We start from the raw sequence: 19235 nt of genomic DNA on the forward strand, positions 1-19235 counted from the left end.
AAATGTTTTATAACAAAAGAAAAGCAAGGACAGTGAAAAATGTAAGTCAGTTTAACATCAACTGATAGCATCAACCTCTTGGCTTTTGCCTAATTTTGATCATTGAAGTATAAAATGTTTTTTTCACATTAGCAAGATTTTGCAGACAGCAAACAAGTAGCCCAGGACACCAACTACCCCTTTATTATGTTGACATGGTAATACATGAAGAGGTGCCTGATTTGGGCACAGAAATAAGCAGTACCATGGTACAGGGTGAAGAAAACCAAGGCAGATACTAGGCAGAAACTTGGAACAAAGGAATAAAAAAAGGGAAGTCTTTGAAGATTATATAAATGTGTAAATCCAGGTTAGATAGTTTTAAAACTTTTAGATACTTCAGCTTGGTTTACACCTCACCCCAAAAACTCTGGTCACATCACACCCAAATAGGCAATAAAACATTAACTTGTACATACTCATTGCCACACCTGCTCTATTGACTAATAAACAATCCTACATAGGGGAACCCATGAACCGGTGGCCTGGTGTGAATTGCTCAGCACTGGAGCCATCTGGGGAAGGCTTGCTGTTTGAATTCTTCTCCCAACTCAAAGGCTCAGTTGGGGTGGGGTGGGGGGGGTGGGGTGGGGGGGTAGTATAGGGAGTTAATAGAGCCTACTGTATCCAAGAAACTACATCACCCTTTCCACCAAGATCTACTGAATAACAAGGTAACTACTCCCTGACCAGATCCAAAGTGATGGCAGAGAAGAGTCGCAAACGTCTGTCAAAGGCTAACAATTAAGGAGGAGTGTTAATGACACCCTGGCAAAGAAACATTTCCAAGATTAAAACAGTGTTAAGAACAAAGGCAAAACATTGTGAAACTGGCTTAGAAAATTGTGCTACTCAGTTATAATTTGTTTTTAGGCTTTCTGTGTGTGACCTAACCCTAACACCTCCCTTCAAGAAAAGGAGGCAAGAGCATCATGATTAAAGTAAGATAGAGGGACCTTCCTGGTGGCGCAGTGGTTTAAGAATCCGCCTGCCAAGGCAGGGGACACAGGTTCAATCTCTGGTCCGGGAAGATCCCACATGCTGCGGAGCAACTAAGCCTGTGCGCCACAACTACTGAAGCTTGCGCCTAGAGTCCATGCTTCGCAACAAGAGAAGCCACAGCAATGAGAAGCCCACACACCCAAGCCCCACTCACCACAACTAGAGAAAAGCCCATGCACAGCAACGAAGACCCAAGGCAGCCAAAAATAAATAAATTAATTAATTTTTTAAAAAGTAGGATAGAATTCAACCACTATTTCTACACATAAGTCTGCACACAGAGATGAGAAAATGTACATAAAATCACAAGATGCTTGATTTACGTTAATGTTTAATATCAAATATAGGACAAATATAAACTATGCAAGATGAAAAACGTAAACTATGCAAGATGAAAAGTAAGTTTGGAGCAATACAATCTACCAGTTGAAGGTTTATTAGATTCCTTAGTTTAAAATGATTTACCTTCATTTCCTCTCTCTCCTTTTTCTTCATTCCTGTATTAAGTATCCATATAAGACTCTTTTTTCTTTTTTAAATGGAGAGCTCAGCTTTTTTTTTGTTTTAAATAAATTTATTTATTTTTGGCTGCGTTGTGTCTTTATTGCTGCACGCAGGCTTCTCACTGTGGTGGCTTCTCTTGTTGCAGAGCATGGGCTCTAGGTGTACAGGCTTCAGTAGTTGTGGCACACGGGCTCAGTAGATGTGGCTCGCAAACTCTAGAGCGCAGGCTCAGTAGTTGTGGCGCACGGGCTTAGTTGCTCCGCGGCATGTGGGATCTTCCCAGACCAGAGATTGAACCAGTGTCCCCTGCCTTGGCAGGCGGATTCTTAAACCACCGTGCCACCAGGGAAGTCCCTCCATATAAGACTTGATTGTGCTAGTGTCATTCAAAATAATAAAGTCCTAAAAACAGTGTAGACTATAGAGAAACCTAACCATTTACTCTACTTTTTATTTAATCTCAAGAGCTCAAATTTGGGTTGGACAACTTTAGCAGACTATTAGTTCTAATACTTAAAATGGCCCCTGTCTCAGGAAAGAGCTAATAATGTATACCAGAGCAATACTATTTTAAGGTATCAATTCCAATTGAAAATATTCAATAACAGTCTTATTTAAGCTCTATATTCATTTACTCAACAGAAATTTATTGAGTCCTGAATATGTGCTGGGCATTGCTCCAGGCACAAGCAACATAACTTGGAAATTTTGCAACAAATAAACTTCGATTAACATTATGATTTTTCAAATAAACTTCGATTAACATTATGATTTTTCTAACACATATAATCATTTATGAGGCCTATTTTTTTCACGGATACACAGAATTAATTCTTGGTTTTGTTATCAAGATTATTCTTTTGCCGGACTTCTCTGGGGGTCCCATGGCTAACACTCTGCGCTCCCAATGCAGCGGGCCTGGGTTCGATCCCTGGTCAAGGAAGTAGATCCCACATGCTGCGTGCCTAGAGCCCGTGCCTAGAGCCCGTGCTCCGCAACAAGAGAAGCCACTGCAATGAGAAGCCCGTGCACCCAACGAAGAGTAGCCCCAGGTCGACGCAACTAAAGAAAGCCCGTGTGCAGTAACAAAGACCCAATGCAACCAAAAATAAATAAATAAATTTTTAAAAAGATTCTTTTGCATTGTCATTAGTAGATATCAAAATTTGCATAAGTTCTTAGCAACTATACTTTATTTCAGTCTCGTCTCTGAATTGTTTTTGTATTTGTGAAAAGAGCCAGATTCTGAAAGAAAAATTGCAAAAGGTAAAGAAAGTAATTTTACTATAGCTGCTTCATGGAAAATGCTATATATCTTTTACATACCTAGCAACCCTTAAGAAGACTTAAGCCATTAATAGGACTTAAACAGAAAGTTGCTGCCAAAATCTTTAAGCTGCAGATTTCATATTTGTCTTCATAGAAAAAACAGAAGAATTGATATATATCAAAATTCGATCAGTGTAATTATTATTATGCTAGAGAAGGTTTGAACGGCGGGAAGAATCACCCAAAATTCTACCACTTAACCCAGCCACCTTGCTCTTTTGGGTCACTTACTCAAGAGGAAGCCAGCTGCCATAAGCATATTTTCACCCTTTGTTACTTAAAGGCAAATAAGTAAAATATTCAGAAATATCTAACAGATACAGATTAACAAACCTATGTAAACTATCAGCGCCAAATATTGGGAGCCAGTCCCTACCACTTATTTCAGCAAATATGCAAGGTCGTACGTGGGGGAAAACACAAAAGAACAGTAACCATACCGTTAAGAAATACATAAGGGGGGCGGGGGGGGGGGAGCAGGAAAATTATTACCACAAAAGTTAAGATGGAGGGGTTCTTGGGGCTTCTGGGAACCTAGAAAAATTGTATTTTTCACCTGGGTAGTTGCTTGATGAGTGTTCAACTTATAATCATAGGTCATCTCTACCTTTATATTTTACAAACTTTTTTTTTATATATTCCATAACGAACAATGTTGCTGCTTAAGAGCATTATTTTGTGAATAAAGATTCACAAATTAAAGTTTTTTGCCTTTAGAGATGATAGGGCCAAGGAAGATAGATTCAATCAGATGTATTATATATTAAATATATCGGATAGGGCTAAGATAGCTATATTTTACAATGTCAATGTAGTATCCTTAACATATTGATATTTTTAGCGAAGAAGAGATATTGAACTTTGTAATAGCCAGTCTCCAAGATGCCCCCAATCATCACCACCACCTGGTATTTATGCCCCTGCATAGTCCCCTCCCACACTAAATAAGGCTCAATAATGTAGCAACTTCCAAGGTTAATGTCATAAAAGACATTGTGACTTCCTCCTTATTATATTTTGATTGACTCACTCGGGGGGAAAACAAGCTGCTATGACATGAGAAAACATTTAAGAAATCCTATGATAAGAAAGTGAGTCCTCTAGTGAACAGCTATCAAGGAACTAAAGCCTCCTGCAAATGACATGGGAAGTGGACCCTCCAGCACCCTCCTCCCCAGTCAAGTTTGAGATGATAGAGGCCTCTTCTGGAAGCACCCTCCTAAGTTACCCACAGATTACTAACTCACGAAACTGATTAGATAATAAATGTTTTTTGTTCAAAGCTACTAAATTTGGGTAATTTGTACAGCAGCAACAGAGAAATAATACTGAGCTTATCAAGTAATTACTTAGAATGCTCTTTATAAAACATAAACCAGATAGAGAACACATCCCTAATTAAAATACTTCAAAGGCTTCATGTTGTTCATGGACTAAAATTCACTATGACCTACAAAACCATTCACGCTCTGGCTTCTGCCTACCTTTTTACCGTCTCCGATTTCCATTCTTTACCTCCTCAACTTCACTAGACTCCTCTCAGATTATTAAAGAATGTACTCTAGGGCTTCCCTGGTGGTGCAGTGGTTGAGAGTCTGCCTGCCGATGCAGGCATCACAGGTTCGTGCCCCGGTCCGGGAAGATCCCACATGCTGCGGAGCGGCTGGGCCCGTGAGCCATGGCCGCTGAGCCTGCACGTCTGGAGCCTGTGCTCCGCAACGGGAGAGACCACTACAGTGAGAGGCCCGCGTACCACAAAAAAAAAAAAAGAGAATGTACTCTCTTCCTTGACCTTTGTACTTGCTGTTTTCTCTGCCTAGGAATGTTCTTCCTTGCATTCTTTGGGGTATTCTTTGCATACTCAGCTCCTTTTTGTCACTCAGTAGTCCTCAGCTTAAAAGTTCTCTCCCCAGTGAGGCCTTCCCTGATGACCCATTCATAAGAAGAAAACCCTGGAAGGTTCCCACTAAAGAGAGGAAAAAGATGAGACCATATTTAAAGCAATATAAACCTGGAGTTAGTATGTTAGACTAACTGTATTAAATGAAAAAAAGAAATTACTAGTTTAAATTTGGAAAGGAGAATATAAATTTCTCATTACAGATTATGATTGTACATCTGAAATACATAAGAGAAATAAATTGGAAAACAAGAAGCATGTAAACTCTATGGGAACAAAACTTTAGAACACTCCTGTAGGACAAAAGAAGACATCAACAAATGGAAAGGTATAGCACTTAGGATAGGAAGACTAAACATCAAAAATGTAAATTCTCCAAATTCTCTCTGTAATACGATTCCAATAAAAATACCAAAATCGAGGGACCTCCCTGGTAGTCCAGTGGTAAAGAATCTGCCTTACAATGCAGGGGATGTGGGTTCGATCCCTGGTCAGTGAACTAAGATCCCACATGGCGCGGGGAAACTAAGCCCACGTGCCCTGGAGCCTGCATGCCACAACTAGAGAGAGATAACCTGCATGCCACAACTAAGCCTGCATGCTGCGACAAAAGATCCCGTGCACCACAACAAAAGAAAGATTCCGCATGCCTCAACCAAGATCCCACGAGCCGCAACTAGGACCCCACGCAGCCAAAAATAAATAATAAAATAAATCTTAAACAAAAAAAAAAACCCCCAAATCGACAAGGTATTTCTTGCAAATAGACAAGGCGATCATAAACTCATACGGAAAAAAAAACAAGGCAAGAATATTTAGGAAATTTCTGAAGAATTAGCTCTATCAGATATTAAAACATATTTTTAAACCCAAATAATTAGAGTAATTTGATGCTGATTCATAACATGATGTGACAGAACAGAAAATCTACTAATATAAACAAATACAAATCAGTAGGGAAAAGAAAGTGGTGTTGGATAGCTGGGTAGCCAGTTGAAAAAACTCAAGTTGTGACTAACATTCTACACACAAGATGAATAAAACAGTTAAGTGTAGAAAAAAATGAAATCATTAAAATATTATGAAAAGAAAACTCGAGATTTATAAGGTAGAAGTGGTAAAGATTTTTCTAATTAAGACACACTGAAGCCATAAAAGCAAAGTTTTCCATTAAAAATTTAACTCAACATTTCATCTCATTGGGGACTCCCCTGGTGGCACAGTGGTTAAGAATCCGCCTGCCAATGCAGAGGACATGGGTTCAAGCCCTGGTCTGGAAAGATCCCACATGCCGCAAAGCAAATAAGCCCATGTGTCACAACTACTGAGCCTGCGAGCCACAACTACTGAGACAGAGGTGCCACAACTACTGAAGCCCGTGCACCTAGAGCCTGTGCTCTGCAACAAGAGAAGCCACCATAGTGAGAAGCCTGCGCACTGCAACAAAGAGGAGCTCCCGCTCACCACAACTAGAGAAAGCCTGCGTGCAGCAACGAAGACCCAACACAGCCAAAAATTAAAAAAAAAAATTTTTTTTAATTTCATTTCATTAAAAAAAATCTGTATGTTAAAAAATATGACAAACAAGGACTTCATTGGTGGTCCAGTGGTTAAGATTCCACCCTTCCACTGCAAGGGGCGTGGGTTCAATCCCAGGTCTGGGAGCTAAGATTCTGCATGCTGTGCAGCACAGCCAAAGAAACAAGACAAAGAGAAAATATATTTGCAACTTACCACAGTCAGTTTTCTAAAGGATCTTCTATAAAAATCAATAGAAGCCTAATAACTCAATAGAAAAAACGGCCCTTCTGTATTATTTCCTACTTTAAAATGTTATGGATTGACCGTCTTAACTTTCTCAAGAGTGAATAAAATATAAAAATAAAAATAAAGATCACTCTGACTACCGTTTAGATATATCTTCACCAAAACTCTTACATGTGGAGACTGACTTGTGTGGGTGAATGTTTTGTGGAAATTGAGCAAATTGAAGGCAGGTATCTTACTTGGGATTCGATTCTATTTAATGTAACAGAAGACTGTCTAGTAACAGGTTTTTAAAGAAGTGAAAAAAATTCTCTCATGTTACAGAAATCCAGGTTTAAGAAGCCTAAGGTTGGTACAGCGCTTCTATTGGTATCATCAGGGACTCGGGCTCCTATCTTTCTTCTCCCCATCCTAGTACATATCTTCTATTATCAAGTCAATTCATGGTTCCAGTCGGCTGTGGGAGCTCCAGCCATTAAACCCATGTTTTATAAATGTTGAGGGAAAGGAGATAGACACAAAAGAGTACATTCTATATGACTCTAGTTGTATAGAAATCATGAAAAAGACCTGTATAATGAAGTGGTTATATAGTGGTTATCTTTGCATGGAGTTACCAACTGGGAGGGGCCAGAAAGATTTCTGGGGTGCTAGAAAGATTTATATCACTATCTGGGTAGTGTTATACATATGGAGAATTCCTTGATATGTTCATTTATATTTTGACAAGACTATGCACTCCAAACGGATTGAAGAAACTGAAAGTACTCTAAGGTATTTAGTGTTCAGTGCCCAGCTCTTGTGCTCATCACTGCTGTCACCCTCCAAAGGCTGAAAAGTAACCAAGACAGGGAATTCCCTGGCAGTCCAATGGTTAGGATTCTCCCAAATTGGTTTGATACAATCTGATACAATTCTAATCAAAACCCTACCAGAGAGACTTCCCTGGCGGTCCAGTGGTTAAGACTCCGCTCTCCCACTGCAGGGGGTATGGGTTCAATCCCTGGTTGGGGAACTAAGATCCCGCATGCCGCGCGGCACAGCCAAAAATAAATTAATTAATAACCACGTCATACAGTCTGCTGGAATACATAAGGATGTCTCAATGGTCTTGCTTTAGGAATACCGTGGTTCCAATCCTATCTCCATTTTGCATTTAATGTTTTTTATTCTTCTGAAATGGGCATAAAAACAATGACTTTTCCCTTTTCCAAAATCATGAGTCTCTCTACAGGGATTTATGAGGCAATGTATGTCAGGTTCTTAATACGGTTCCTGATATTTAATGAGAGGTAGTTGTTATTATTTTACTCACTGACTATTTTATTATAGTCATCATCATTATTGACAAATGATAGGACAGCATCTCAAATGATCCTTTGGTCAAGAATTCCAAGTAAACTGGTCAATATCCTTGTGGATGTGAACATCCTCCTGATATGATACTGTTTCTCAGTCGAGAACTTCCTAAAGAAGCTAAATCCAGTTCTTCTTATAGCTCCGCAAATTTAGAAAACTCAAAGTAGTCATAAAACAATTTTGGAAATATGTTGTAAAAAGTTTGGTTTTGTTTTCGATATTGTATGATCTTCATTAAGGTGGCCCTATGAGACAATGAATTAGAATTTCAAAATAACTGATAAAAGTAAGATATAGGTGCAACTAGAGATTATCGTACTAAATGAAGTAAGTCAGAAAGAGAAAGACAAATACCATATGATATCACTTATATGTGAAATCTAAAATATGACACAAATGAACCTATCTATGAAACAGAAACAAAATCAGGGACATAGAGAATAGACTAGTGGTCACCAAAGGGGAGGGGGCTGAGGGAGGGATGGAGTGGGAGGTTGGGGTGAGCAGATGTAAGCTTTTATATCTAGAATGGATAAACAACAAGGTCCTACTGTCTAGCACAGAGAACTATATTCAATATCCTATGATAAACCATAATGAAAAAGAATATGAAAAAGAATGTACAAAAAAAAGATATAGGAAACAATATATATAATTTAGTACCATTTATTTATACTGTCTAATTATAAATGCACTGAATGCTGTCTAAAAGTAACAAAAAACTCTAAGACTAATGACCCTATATCACAAGATACCAACTGAGAATGGCCATACCCTTTTGTTCATTAACATAAAAAGCCCAGGCTAAGACAAATAGCTTCCTTTTTTCCCTGGGAATAATGGGGGTGGGTATTTTTCTAGTCCACATCTTCATGGAAAAAAATTGATTTAGTTTATATGTGGAATATATCCATTTTGAAAAATGTATAAGTGCAAAATACTTACCCACTTAGCAACTGGACACCCATTAGAGCTTTTTCCTTCTTTCCCCGTGTACACTACTATTTCTATCCTTATTGCGTTTCCTTTTTGACCATACCTGAGTATGAAACACAGTGAAGGGAAAATAATTGCAATACACTTTTAACATCTTCATGTGCATAAGATATAGATTTACAGAAGTACAAAATTCAAACACTCATAATTATAACTTTGTTAAAAATTTACTTTCGTGTGGCAGGTATTTTTATTTGTTATCCAGTTCTGTTTACTTGTCCTTAAGGATCACTCTTTTAAAAAATGGCCTGGCTCCAAGACAAGCAAAAGGAATGTGAATGCAGTGTTGACAGAGGTAATTTTAACTATTTCTACCATTATACAATAATAAAAATAAGTATGTCTGCATTTAACAAAGATAGCCTTGCTTTATGAAGGTCTTATTGAGTGCCCAATGGCTCATGTGAGTGACTCAGCAGGGACACCAGGACTCTATGCTTTTCCTGGGCCCTAAGAAACATCAAACTCATGCTCCTGGAAGTTTTCCATTCACCTCGAGTTTGTTCCCAGAGGTGATTTCTCTGCATTGAGTCAGATCCCCAATAATGAATGATTTTAACAGGGAAGCATATTTCCTCACCTATTCTCCATGATTTCCCTGACAGCAGCAACACTTGGTCCTGCCCCAAGGTGTGTATAATATGGGCCTTTGTCTTTTTGTATAACTCGATCTGTGGAAGGAATAAGATTATTAGACCCAAAACTTTACAGAATTGCATAGGGGCAAGGAAGAGCTATTTTTTTTTTTTTTCAATTCAGAACAATGAATCTTGACAAGATTTTGGTAAGCTTTAGTAATTAAAGTCTAGGACAATAGGCCCTGGAATTTAACTTATCCCTTTCTTTCTGCTCCTAATTAGTCCACTCTTTCTCTAAGAATCAGAGGAGGAAAAACATATTTTAACTTGTGGTTCATATTTATTCTCAGATCTCCTGCTTTAAAAAAATTCTATAAAAATTGAGGTACAAAATTAAGCTACCCAAGAGCAATACATCTTAAAAGCTTGGCTTCAGAATCCTATTAAAATTGAGCCCGACAATTGCACTGCTAAGATTTTATTCTATTACACATGCGCGCAATTATGTATTTATAATACACATGTATACAAGAATATTCCTTGTTACAATTGTACGTAATATTAAAAAAGAGAAACACTCTTAACATCTTTCAATGAGGTAATAGTTAAATAGTATGTTTTAAAAGCCTTAAATTTTGTAAAACTGGAAACAAAATTAAAATCACTAATAATATTAATTTGTATAGAAAAAATATAACAGCCGTTTTTCTCTAGAAAAAGACATTTGCACCATATTTCTGTACCATTTGAATTTTTGTGTAAATTACATAGTTCTTAGAAAATGGTATTTTAAAACTTGGCCTCTGAGATTCATGTCTAACTAGAATCACTGGGAAATGCATGTCTACCTACACCAAGAGATCATTACTTACCATTTTGATCAGATATCAGATATAACATAGGATTATTTCTGGGGCTACTTAAGCAAGATATGGTGAATAATTTTTAACTTATTGGTAATCTAGAGCAGTAGTTTTTAATCAGGGGTATTTTTGCCAAAGGGGACATTTGGCAATACTTTGGGTTGTGACAACTGCAAACACGCACCCGTGTGTGTGTGTGTGTGTGTGTGTGTGTGTGTGTGTGTGTGTGCATCACTAGTGAGTAGAGGCTAGGGATGCCACTAAAGAGCCTACAATAGATAAGGTGGTCCCCCTACAACAAAGAATTATCCCACCTAAAATGCCAATAGTGCTAAATTTGAGGAAACTTGATCTAAAGGTTAATTACTCTAATTTTGCTAGAACATAATAACACTTTCACAGAAATCCTTTACCCTCAGATATGATTGGGATCCTTTACCCTCACTTTGGATGATTTCTGAAGTCTACTTTTTTGTTTCTCTTTTTAAGTTCCGATTTCTACACAATGAGCACAAAAACCTCAAATGTAACAATTATAGGAAAACATGCAACTGACAAGGGTATTCAACAGTTCCAGGTCCACTGCAGATACTGAATGAACTTTGAATGCCTGGCTGTCTTGACTCCCACATTGTGTTAAGGTAGTATGTATAAGGGTCTTGAAACTAGACAATCATCCTATTGAAATTTATATATGCAGTCAAATTAGACGAGCTCAGGTATATAAATCTTACTGGCATTTTAAATTAAAGGCCTTTTTTCCATTTTTAATGATATTCAGAGAAACAGTCTCTTTTTCACTTCAGATTTTTGAAGCAACGTAGGATGGAAGTTACAAATACAGCCGCTGGAGCTGGGACTGCCTGTCTTAGAATTCCAGTTTAATCATTTACTAGCTGTGAACTTCTCTGACTCAGTCTCCTTACTTGTAAAATGGGGATAATAAGCATTCCCTTTGGTGGGTTGTTGTGAATATAACAAGTCAAGGGTGTAGGACAGTTATCAGACTTGCAGTAAAAGACCTGGAATAGGAGCCGTTATCATTATTACAATCTTCTGTCCTTGGTCCAAGAATCTCTCATTCTGCCAAATTGACCCCGCTCAGACAGCATTGCCACCCCTTCCAGATTGTCAGATCCTCCTCCTTGGAGGCTCTTCATTCTCAGAGGAGCCTATCTTTGGTGCCTGGTATGTGGTAAGCTGTCAAAACTGAGTGTTGAATGATGAGCAGAGAAATGGAAGGATTCATTTCAGAGCATCAAATGAACTTTGAAAAATCAAGAACTAAAAGTCATTGCTACACTTCACTATTTTTTTCTATTGTGGTTAAAAAAATATCAGAATGATATATTTACTTTATCCTTCCCATCAATCCTTTAACCACCCATTCTGGAATATACTAATGAACCATCTGCTTCTTGATTGGGTTCGCAATTACACAGATACTTTTCTTTATAGTTATTTGTTAAGTTGTACATATATTTTATGTTCTCTGTATGCATGCTATACTGCACAATTTAAAATATATATATTTTTAAACAAAAGACTTAAAGGTTGAAATTCTTTTGAATATAGGAAGAATAAACTGTGATAACGTATTAAGGGACTTCATTCTTATGATATGCACAGTAAACAACTTGAGAGACATCTAGCTTGAGAGAAATCAAATTTTCCACTTAAGAAAGTTTCCAAATTACCAGTTGGATTTCCCATTTATCTGAGCAGCATAAATAAAGGTCCCACAGAAAAATGGGTATAGAATTATTTAGCCCATCCTAGCTAGAATATGAGTGGGGCAAAAATGTCATATATAAAATGTAAAACAAACTTGATTCATTCACAACTTGAGGCCATTAATGCAAGAAAATGAAGAAACTCACTTACCAAGACAGTTGCAGGTAGGCAATTCAGAATCTTTTGTTGTGGACACCAGGGTTTTCGTAGGATTAGTAAAGAAGTTCATCGCATAATCATTAAAACTTTTCTGTGCACTGTCTATTGGGGAAAATTCTGATGCTCCAACACTAGATGAACAGACGTCCTCTTCGCTTTTGGTAGAAACCACTGTAATTCCACCTGAACATACTACATTTAGGTTCCTGAGAATTTGTGCTGGGTCCGGTAAAGGGGTCTCATGAGAGATACCAGGCAATGTTGGCAGCCTCTGATGTGTGACTTGGTCTTTAACATCCTGTTGGAACTGTGTTTGGTCATTGCCAGCCACCACATTAGCACACTGGTTAGTTGGAGAGGATGGCTGGAGTAAAGGATGAGCTTTCTGATTGACATTCACTGTTGGCTGTACCTGAGCATATCCATTTTCTGTAAACGCCTGTCCGTTGGATTCTGTTTTCAACTGGATTATGGGGAGAGAATCCAAGGGTTCAACCTTCATCTTCTCCTGTGCTAATTCAGGATAATACCGCTCAAATTTTATTTGAGTGAGTGGAGGAAATAATTTTTTGTGTTCTAATGCTGAGCTCCTTTGAGTCAGTGGTTTCCATACTTTGGTTAAGGGAGGAATTTTTCCCAATAGAATAGGAAAGTCATGTGGACCAAATTGACCAAATCTTTGAAATTTGGATGCTATCCAAATGTCATGTAACTTACTATATTCATATGCCAACTGTTCCTGTTTTTTCTGGTCATTTTCTTGACAACTTATGATCACGGGCTTCTTTTTCCGTCGATCTCTTGATGGGGTAGATTTTGTCTTTTTCTGGATTGTGTTCTTTTGCTTTGTTACTGAAGGTCCTTGATTATTTTGGACACTGGAAGGTGGTTTATGCTCTATTGTGCCCTTCTCCTGGCTATAGTTTTGCTGTACATTATATGCAACAAGGCTTGTTGGTGTACTTTCAACTTTTTTGTCCTCCGGTTTTATACAATTGAATTTAATTATTGATGCAAGTTGTGTTAACTGTGCAGCAACATCTTCTTCTATTTTACTATGAACTGTATCTTGACATGAGGGATCATCCTTTGAGTCCAACTTGATGCTGCTGTCCAGTGACTGGTTACAATACTCCGATTTATTAGTTGTTGTTGTCAACTGATGCAAATTTTTGGAATTGTCAAGAGCAATTCTACCTTGAGCAACATTTTTATTGGTATCGGTTTTAGATGAATTTGAATTTGGTATAAAAACAGATACTGAATTTGTGACTGTTGAATATTCCTGTGCCTTTGTGGATGCTTGGTCACTAGGTGAGCTGCTGTGTGACTTAGAAATATTTTGGCCATTGAACATCAATGTGTTGCATGAACTTTGCTTTTCCAGAGATGGACAGTGATGAAGGCTTTGTGGCCCCCCTTGTAAATTTGGGTCTTGGAGGTCTTTTCTTACAGAATACAGGATAGCTTTACAGCTGTTAAGCAAACTAGCTGTTCTCTGTTCTGTTTCTTCATCCTTCTCTGACTTCGATGGTGAGGAATTTTCTGATGGGGCTTCTGAAAGTTGTGTTAGAGCTTCTATGGCCACTACTTGTTCTAGCGTTAATCTCCTATCTTTCATTAGGGATAGAAGACTTGGTTGAAGTGTTGATCCTTCTTTTAGTTCTCTATTTGTTATAATTTCTAGGGATTTTGGTTGATCACTTTCATTGTGTATACTTGTATGACTATTTAAGTTGCAGTTTGCAGGATCTGGAAAAGACTTACAATTAAAGCCAGGCTTTTGAATGACCAAAACATTACTTCTCCCCTTGAGATGATCACAGCTCGCACTAGTAGCAATGGCGCTCATGGCATTGTTATGGTTTGCAGTGTCTTTCAGGAATTTATAAGGATTGTTTTCAAATGCCTTGCCAAGTTCTTCAATGTTGATTTTTTTAAATGACAAATTTGTTTCAGTTGGCAAATAGTGTACATTTTTAATGCCGTTTCTTACAGTTTGTGCAAACAACTTTTGAGGTTCAAGGAGGTCAGTAAGTAGGATTTTTTTCCTGTCATCTTCAGAGCTTTTCAAATTTTCAGCTTCTGTTTTAATTGTATTAAATTCTCCTTTAACATGATCAGTTAAGTGTGATTTCTTGTTTTGTGTCCACTTTTCCACTTCAATACCTGTCATACTTTCTTCATTTTTAGTTACATTTTCTAAGGGACATGAATTCAATTCCAATCTTTGTTCTTCCTCATGACCACAACTACTGTATTCCATGGATTCTGACTTGGGGCCATTTACTGGTTTGTTGTCAAAATCTGCCTATAAAATAAACAGAGAAATTACTTTTATAATCTGCTCAAATATCTGAGTAAGAGCTGTAAGAGCTTTACAATTTAAAAGCAACTAAATGTGAAGTCCCTGAAAATATTTTATTTTCACTTTTTACATTTTTAGAAGTTATAAAATACCAAAAAGGGGAAAGAAAAAAAAGAGATGTGGAAACCATCATATTCCCATGACTGTTAATATTTTGGTATATTCATTTTTTTCCAAAATAAAATTTTAAAATATTTTTACATTGATGCCATTCAATGAACAATACTTATTATTTCAATGCAAACTGTACTGAAGTAGAACACACACACACAAAAAATATAAATCATAAATATATAGCTTGTTGAATTTTTACAAAATGAACACCTATATACCCAGATCCCAACCAAGAAACTTACATCTAATAAATAATAAGGTCCTACTGTATATCACAGAGAACTATATTCAATATTCTACGATAATCTATAAAGGAAAAGAATATAAAAAAGAATGTGTATATATATGTATAACTGAATCAATTTTCTGTACAGCAATAATTAATACAACATTATAAATCAACTATACTTCAATAAAAAAACAAAAATAACAAAAAGAATTTTTTAAATTAAAAAAACCACATCTAGTCATCACTCCACTGTCAAAGGGTAGCTACTGCTATCACATCTATCATAGATTTCTTTGGCTTATTTCCCAACTTTATACAGCTGACTTCCTTTTACTCAAAATTATATTTCTGAGTCATCCATGTTGTAAAGTTTAACTGTAATCCATTCATTCTTACTGCTATACAGTAATTCATTGACTGAATATACTACAATGTATATCTCTATTCTACTGTAGATGGACATTTAGTTTTAGTTTTTGGCTATAACAAAGAACACTGCTATAACATATTACTGTTATATTTTGGTGAACTTGTACATACATTGCATGGAGTGGAAGTGCTCAGTCATTCAGTGTGTGTATATATGCGTGTAGTTTAGGAGATAGGCCAAATCATTTTCTACAGTGGTTGTCAATACACACTCCCACCAGAAATTATGAGTTTCAATTTTTATTAACAATTAGCTCACATTCTTATTAACAATTAGTATTTTCTATCTTTACACATCAGACATTCTGGTGAGTGGATAGTGACACCCCTTTTCAAAAATTTTTTTGAGATGAAGTTCCCATGAAATAAAAGTCATCATTTTACCATCTGAAATTGTGTAATTCTGATTTTATTCACAGTGTTGTGCAACAATCACCTCTAATTCCAGAACATTTTCATCACCCCTAATAGAAACACTGTACCCATTAAGGAATCATTATTCCCCCCTCTAATCCCTATTTTTTTAAACCTTGAAATAGTTCATCCAAAATTATACCACAGGAGGAGACAATAGGGGACATTTTGGTCAAGAGCAAATAGAAAATAAGCTCTATAATATTTAACGTGGCTCTGGATGTTCTAGTCAATGCCTTGAAGACAGTAAAATCTAAACATAAAAAATTAGGAGACTTCTTACTGAATGATGATTATATAACTGACTGCAAAGAAAAAACAGGAGTATCGACTAAAAAAAAGAATCAGGGGCTTCCCTGGTGGCCTGCCGATGCAGGGGACACGGGTTCGTGCCCCGGTCCGGGAAGATCCCACATGCCGTGGAGCAGCTAGGCCCGTGAGCCATGGCCGCTGAGTCTGCGCGTCCGGAGCCTGTGCTCCACAACGGGAGAGGCCACAACAGTGAGAGGTCCGCGTACAGAAAAAAAAATTCCAGATACATTAACAATGTAAATATAAAAAGATGTAAGGAAAAATCTTCCAAAGCAAGAGCAAAAAGTGGTAAGCCATAGAAGAAAAGATAGAATTCTTTAACTACATATGATATTAACAATCTTAAAGGCAAAGACACCATAATATGCTTTTCAAATTGCTGATCACAACCTATGTGTCCCAATACCAATATCACGCTTTGTGACAAGTGTCTTTTTTTTTTTTTTTTTTTTTTTTTTTCTTTTGCTGTACGCAGGCCTCTCACTGTTGTGGCCTCTCCCGGTGCGGAGCACAGGCTCCGGACGCGCAGGCTCAGCGGCCATGGCTCACAGGCCCAGCCGCTCCGCGGCATGTGGGATCTTCCCAGACCGGGGCACGAACCCGTGTCCCCTGCATCGGCAGGCGGACTCTCAACCACTGCGCCACCACGGAAGCCCGACAAGTGTCTTTTAATGGAATATTAAAGAAAAATGTGTACACTACATTTAGTAAAGATAAGTATTATCATAATTTTTTTTTTTTTTTTTTTTTTTTGGCGGTATGCGGGCCTCTCTCACTGTTGTGGCCTCTCCCGTTGTGGAGCACAGGCTCCGGACGCGCAGGCTCAGCGGCCATGGCTCACGGGCCTAGAAGCTCCGCGGCATGTGGGATCTTCTCAGACGGCGGCACAAACCCGTGTCCCCTGAACCTGCAGGTGGACTCTCAACCACTGCGCCACCAGGGAAACCCTATCATATAAATTTTTATGTATGTGTTTGTGCATTGAATAGTGATGTAAAATGTATTTATTTCCTGATATGCGTAGCTACTTATAAAGGTAGGAGAAATATTGCCAAAAATAAATTGAAAAGTCAAGTGACAGACTGGGAAAATATTCGCAGTACATATAAAGAGTTACCATTCTTAATAAAAAAGCTCCAACAAATTAAGAAGGAAAATGACTCAATAGAATAGTGAGGAAAGAATAGACATATGCAATTCACTTAGGTGGAAATCAAAAGGATCAAAAGCTGTCCAACTTTACTAGAAGACAAGCAAGTGAAAATAAATGTCATGTTTTCATCCATCCAAATTGCAAACTAAAAAAGTAGAAATGTATGTAAGCAAATCATAATACAACATAACATTTACAGTAGAGAAAGTATGAAATAAACTCATATAATCATATTGTGAAAAATGTGCAGCCATTACTCTATGTATCAATATTCTTAGTATATCATTAACCAAAATAAGATGCACATGTGACATTATCATCCCTTTTTATTTAAAACACACAAACACTGGGAATTCCCTGGCGGTCCAGTGGTTAGTACTCAGCACTTTCACTCCTGTGGCCGGGGTTTGATCCCTGCTCTGGGAACTAACATCCCATAAGCCTTGCAGCACAGCCAAACACACACACACACACACACACACACACACACACACACACAAATTGGTCTAGCACAGAAAAAAAGCTGGTAGTATAAACCTAAAATGTTAATAATAGTTACCACTGTGAAATAGAATTAAAGGGGAATTTTTTTTTTTTTTACTTGAAGCTTTTAAGTTTATAGGTATGCATATCCGAACACACTGGACTATACATTCCCTTACAGAGACGATCTTGAGGTTCTTTTAAAATTTATGTACTAAAAGCATAAGACAGTCTCATTAATTAATGAGCTTAATTAAAAAGCAACTGACCAACACAGAAAACAAACTTATGGTTACCAAAGGGGAAAGGGGGGGAGGGAAAAATTAGGAGTTCAGGATTAACGGATACACATTACTATATATAAAATAGATAAACAACAAGGACCTACTGTATAGCACAGGGAACTATATTCAATATCTTGTAATAACCTATAATGGAAAAGAATCTGAAAAAGATTATGTATATAAATATGTATAACTTAATCACTTTGCTGGACACCTGTAACTAACACAAATTGTAAATCAGCTAAACTTCAATTTTTTAAAATGTGCTTCCAACCTAAATGTCCATCGACAGATGAATGAATATAGAAGATGTGGCATCTATATACAATGGAATACCACTCAGCCATAAAAAGGAACGAAAGTGAGTTATTTGTAATGAGGTGGATGGACCTAGAGTCTGTCATACAGAGTGAAGTAAGTCAGAAAAAGAAAGAAAAATACTGTATACTAACGCACATATATGGAATCTAAAAAACAGTACTGATGAACCTAGTGGCAGGGCAGGAATAAAGACACAAATGTAGAGAATGGACTTGAGGACACGGGGGAGAAGGGGAAGCTGGGACCAAGTGAGAGAATATAACATTGACATATATGGTAACATTGACACTACCAAATGTAAAATGGATGGCTAGTGGGAAGCTGCCACATAGCACAGGGAGATCAGCTGGATGCTTTGTGATCACCTAGATGGGTGGGATAGGGAGGGTGGGAGGGAGGCTCAAGAGGGAGGGGATATGGGGATATATGTATACATATAGCTGATTCACTTTGTTGTACAGCAGAAACTAATTCAACATTGTAAAGCAATTATACTCCAATAAAGATATAAAATATATATATAAAATAAAATAAGAAAAATAAAAATGTACTTCCAAGAATTCTGATAGTACTAAAGATCTTTACTTTATGATACCTTCTAGTTTCTAGACCACCCCTACCTATTCACAGTTCATTTTGCAACTTCTGATTTTCTTGTTTTCCTACTCAATCTAGATCCCTTGGACTGCTGTTTCAATAGTTTTATTCTTTGATCTCCTGCATTTTTCAAAGACAAAGCAGGTAATAGAACATACTTGGTATACATATTAGAAAAAAAATTGACTTATTATTCAGTTATAACTCATGCAACTTTTAAAAAACACTGGGTATCACAAGTTTATAAGTACATGAAAACATGTCCTACACTCTGCTAACTATAAAACTAAACTTTAAGGAA

At 37.3% G+C, this 19235-nt stretch overlaps 1 protein-coding gene across 7 annotated transcripts in view; it reads right to left on the minus strand.

Moving 5' to 3' along the window:
- Positions 1-19235, minus strand: part of TET1 (tet methylcytosine dioxygenase 1) — a 138834-nt gene that overhangs the window by 41200 nt on the left and 78399 nt on the right. For all 7 annotated transcript variants that reach the window (XR_012326609.1, XM_033841867.2, XM_033841866.2 and 4 more), the window contains 3 exons: positions 12222-14541; positions 9477-9567; positions 8846-8939 (listed from right to left, as the gene is read on the minus strand). Coding sequence is in view for 6 of the 7 variants with exons in the window: in XM_033841867.2 (XP_033697758.1) it covers positions 8846-8939; positions 9477-9567; positions 12222-14541 (2505 nt within the window). In the remaining variant the exon portion in view is untranslated. The remainder of the gene's footprint in view (positions 1-8845; positions 8940-9476; positions 9568-12221; positions 14542-19235) is intronic.

This window comes from Tursiops truncatus, chromosome 16 (genome assembly GCF_011762595.2).
Source record: "Tursiops truncatus isolate mTurTru1 chromosome 16, mTurTru1.mat.Y, whole genome shotgun sequence".
Classification (NCBI taxonomy): Eukaryota; Metazoa; Chordata; class Mammalia; order Artiodactyla; family Delphinidae; genus Tursiops; species Tursiops truncatus.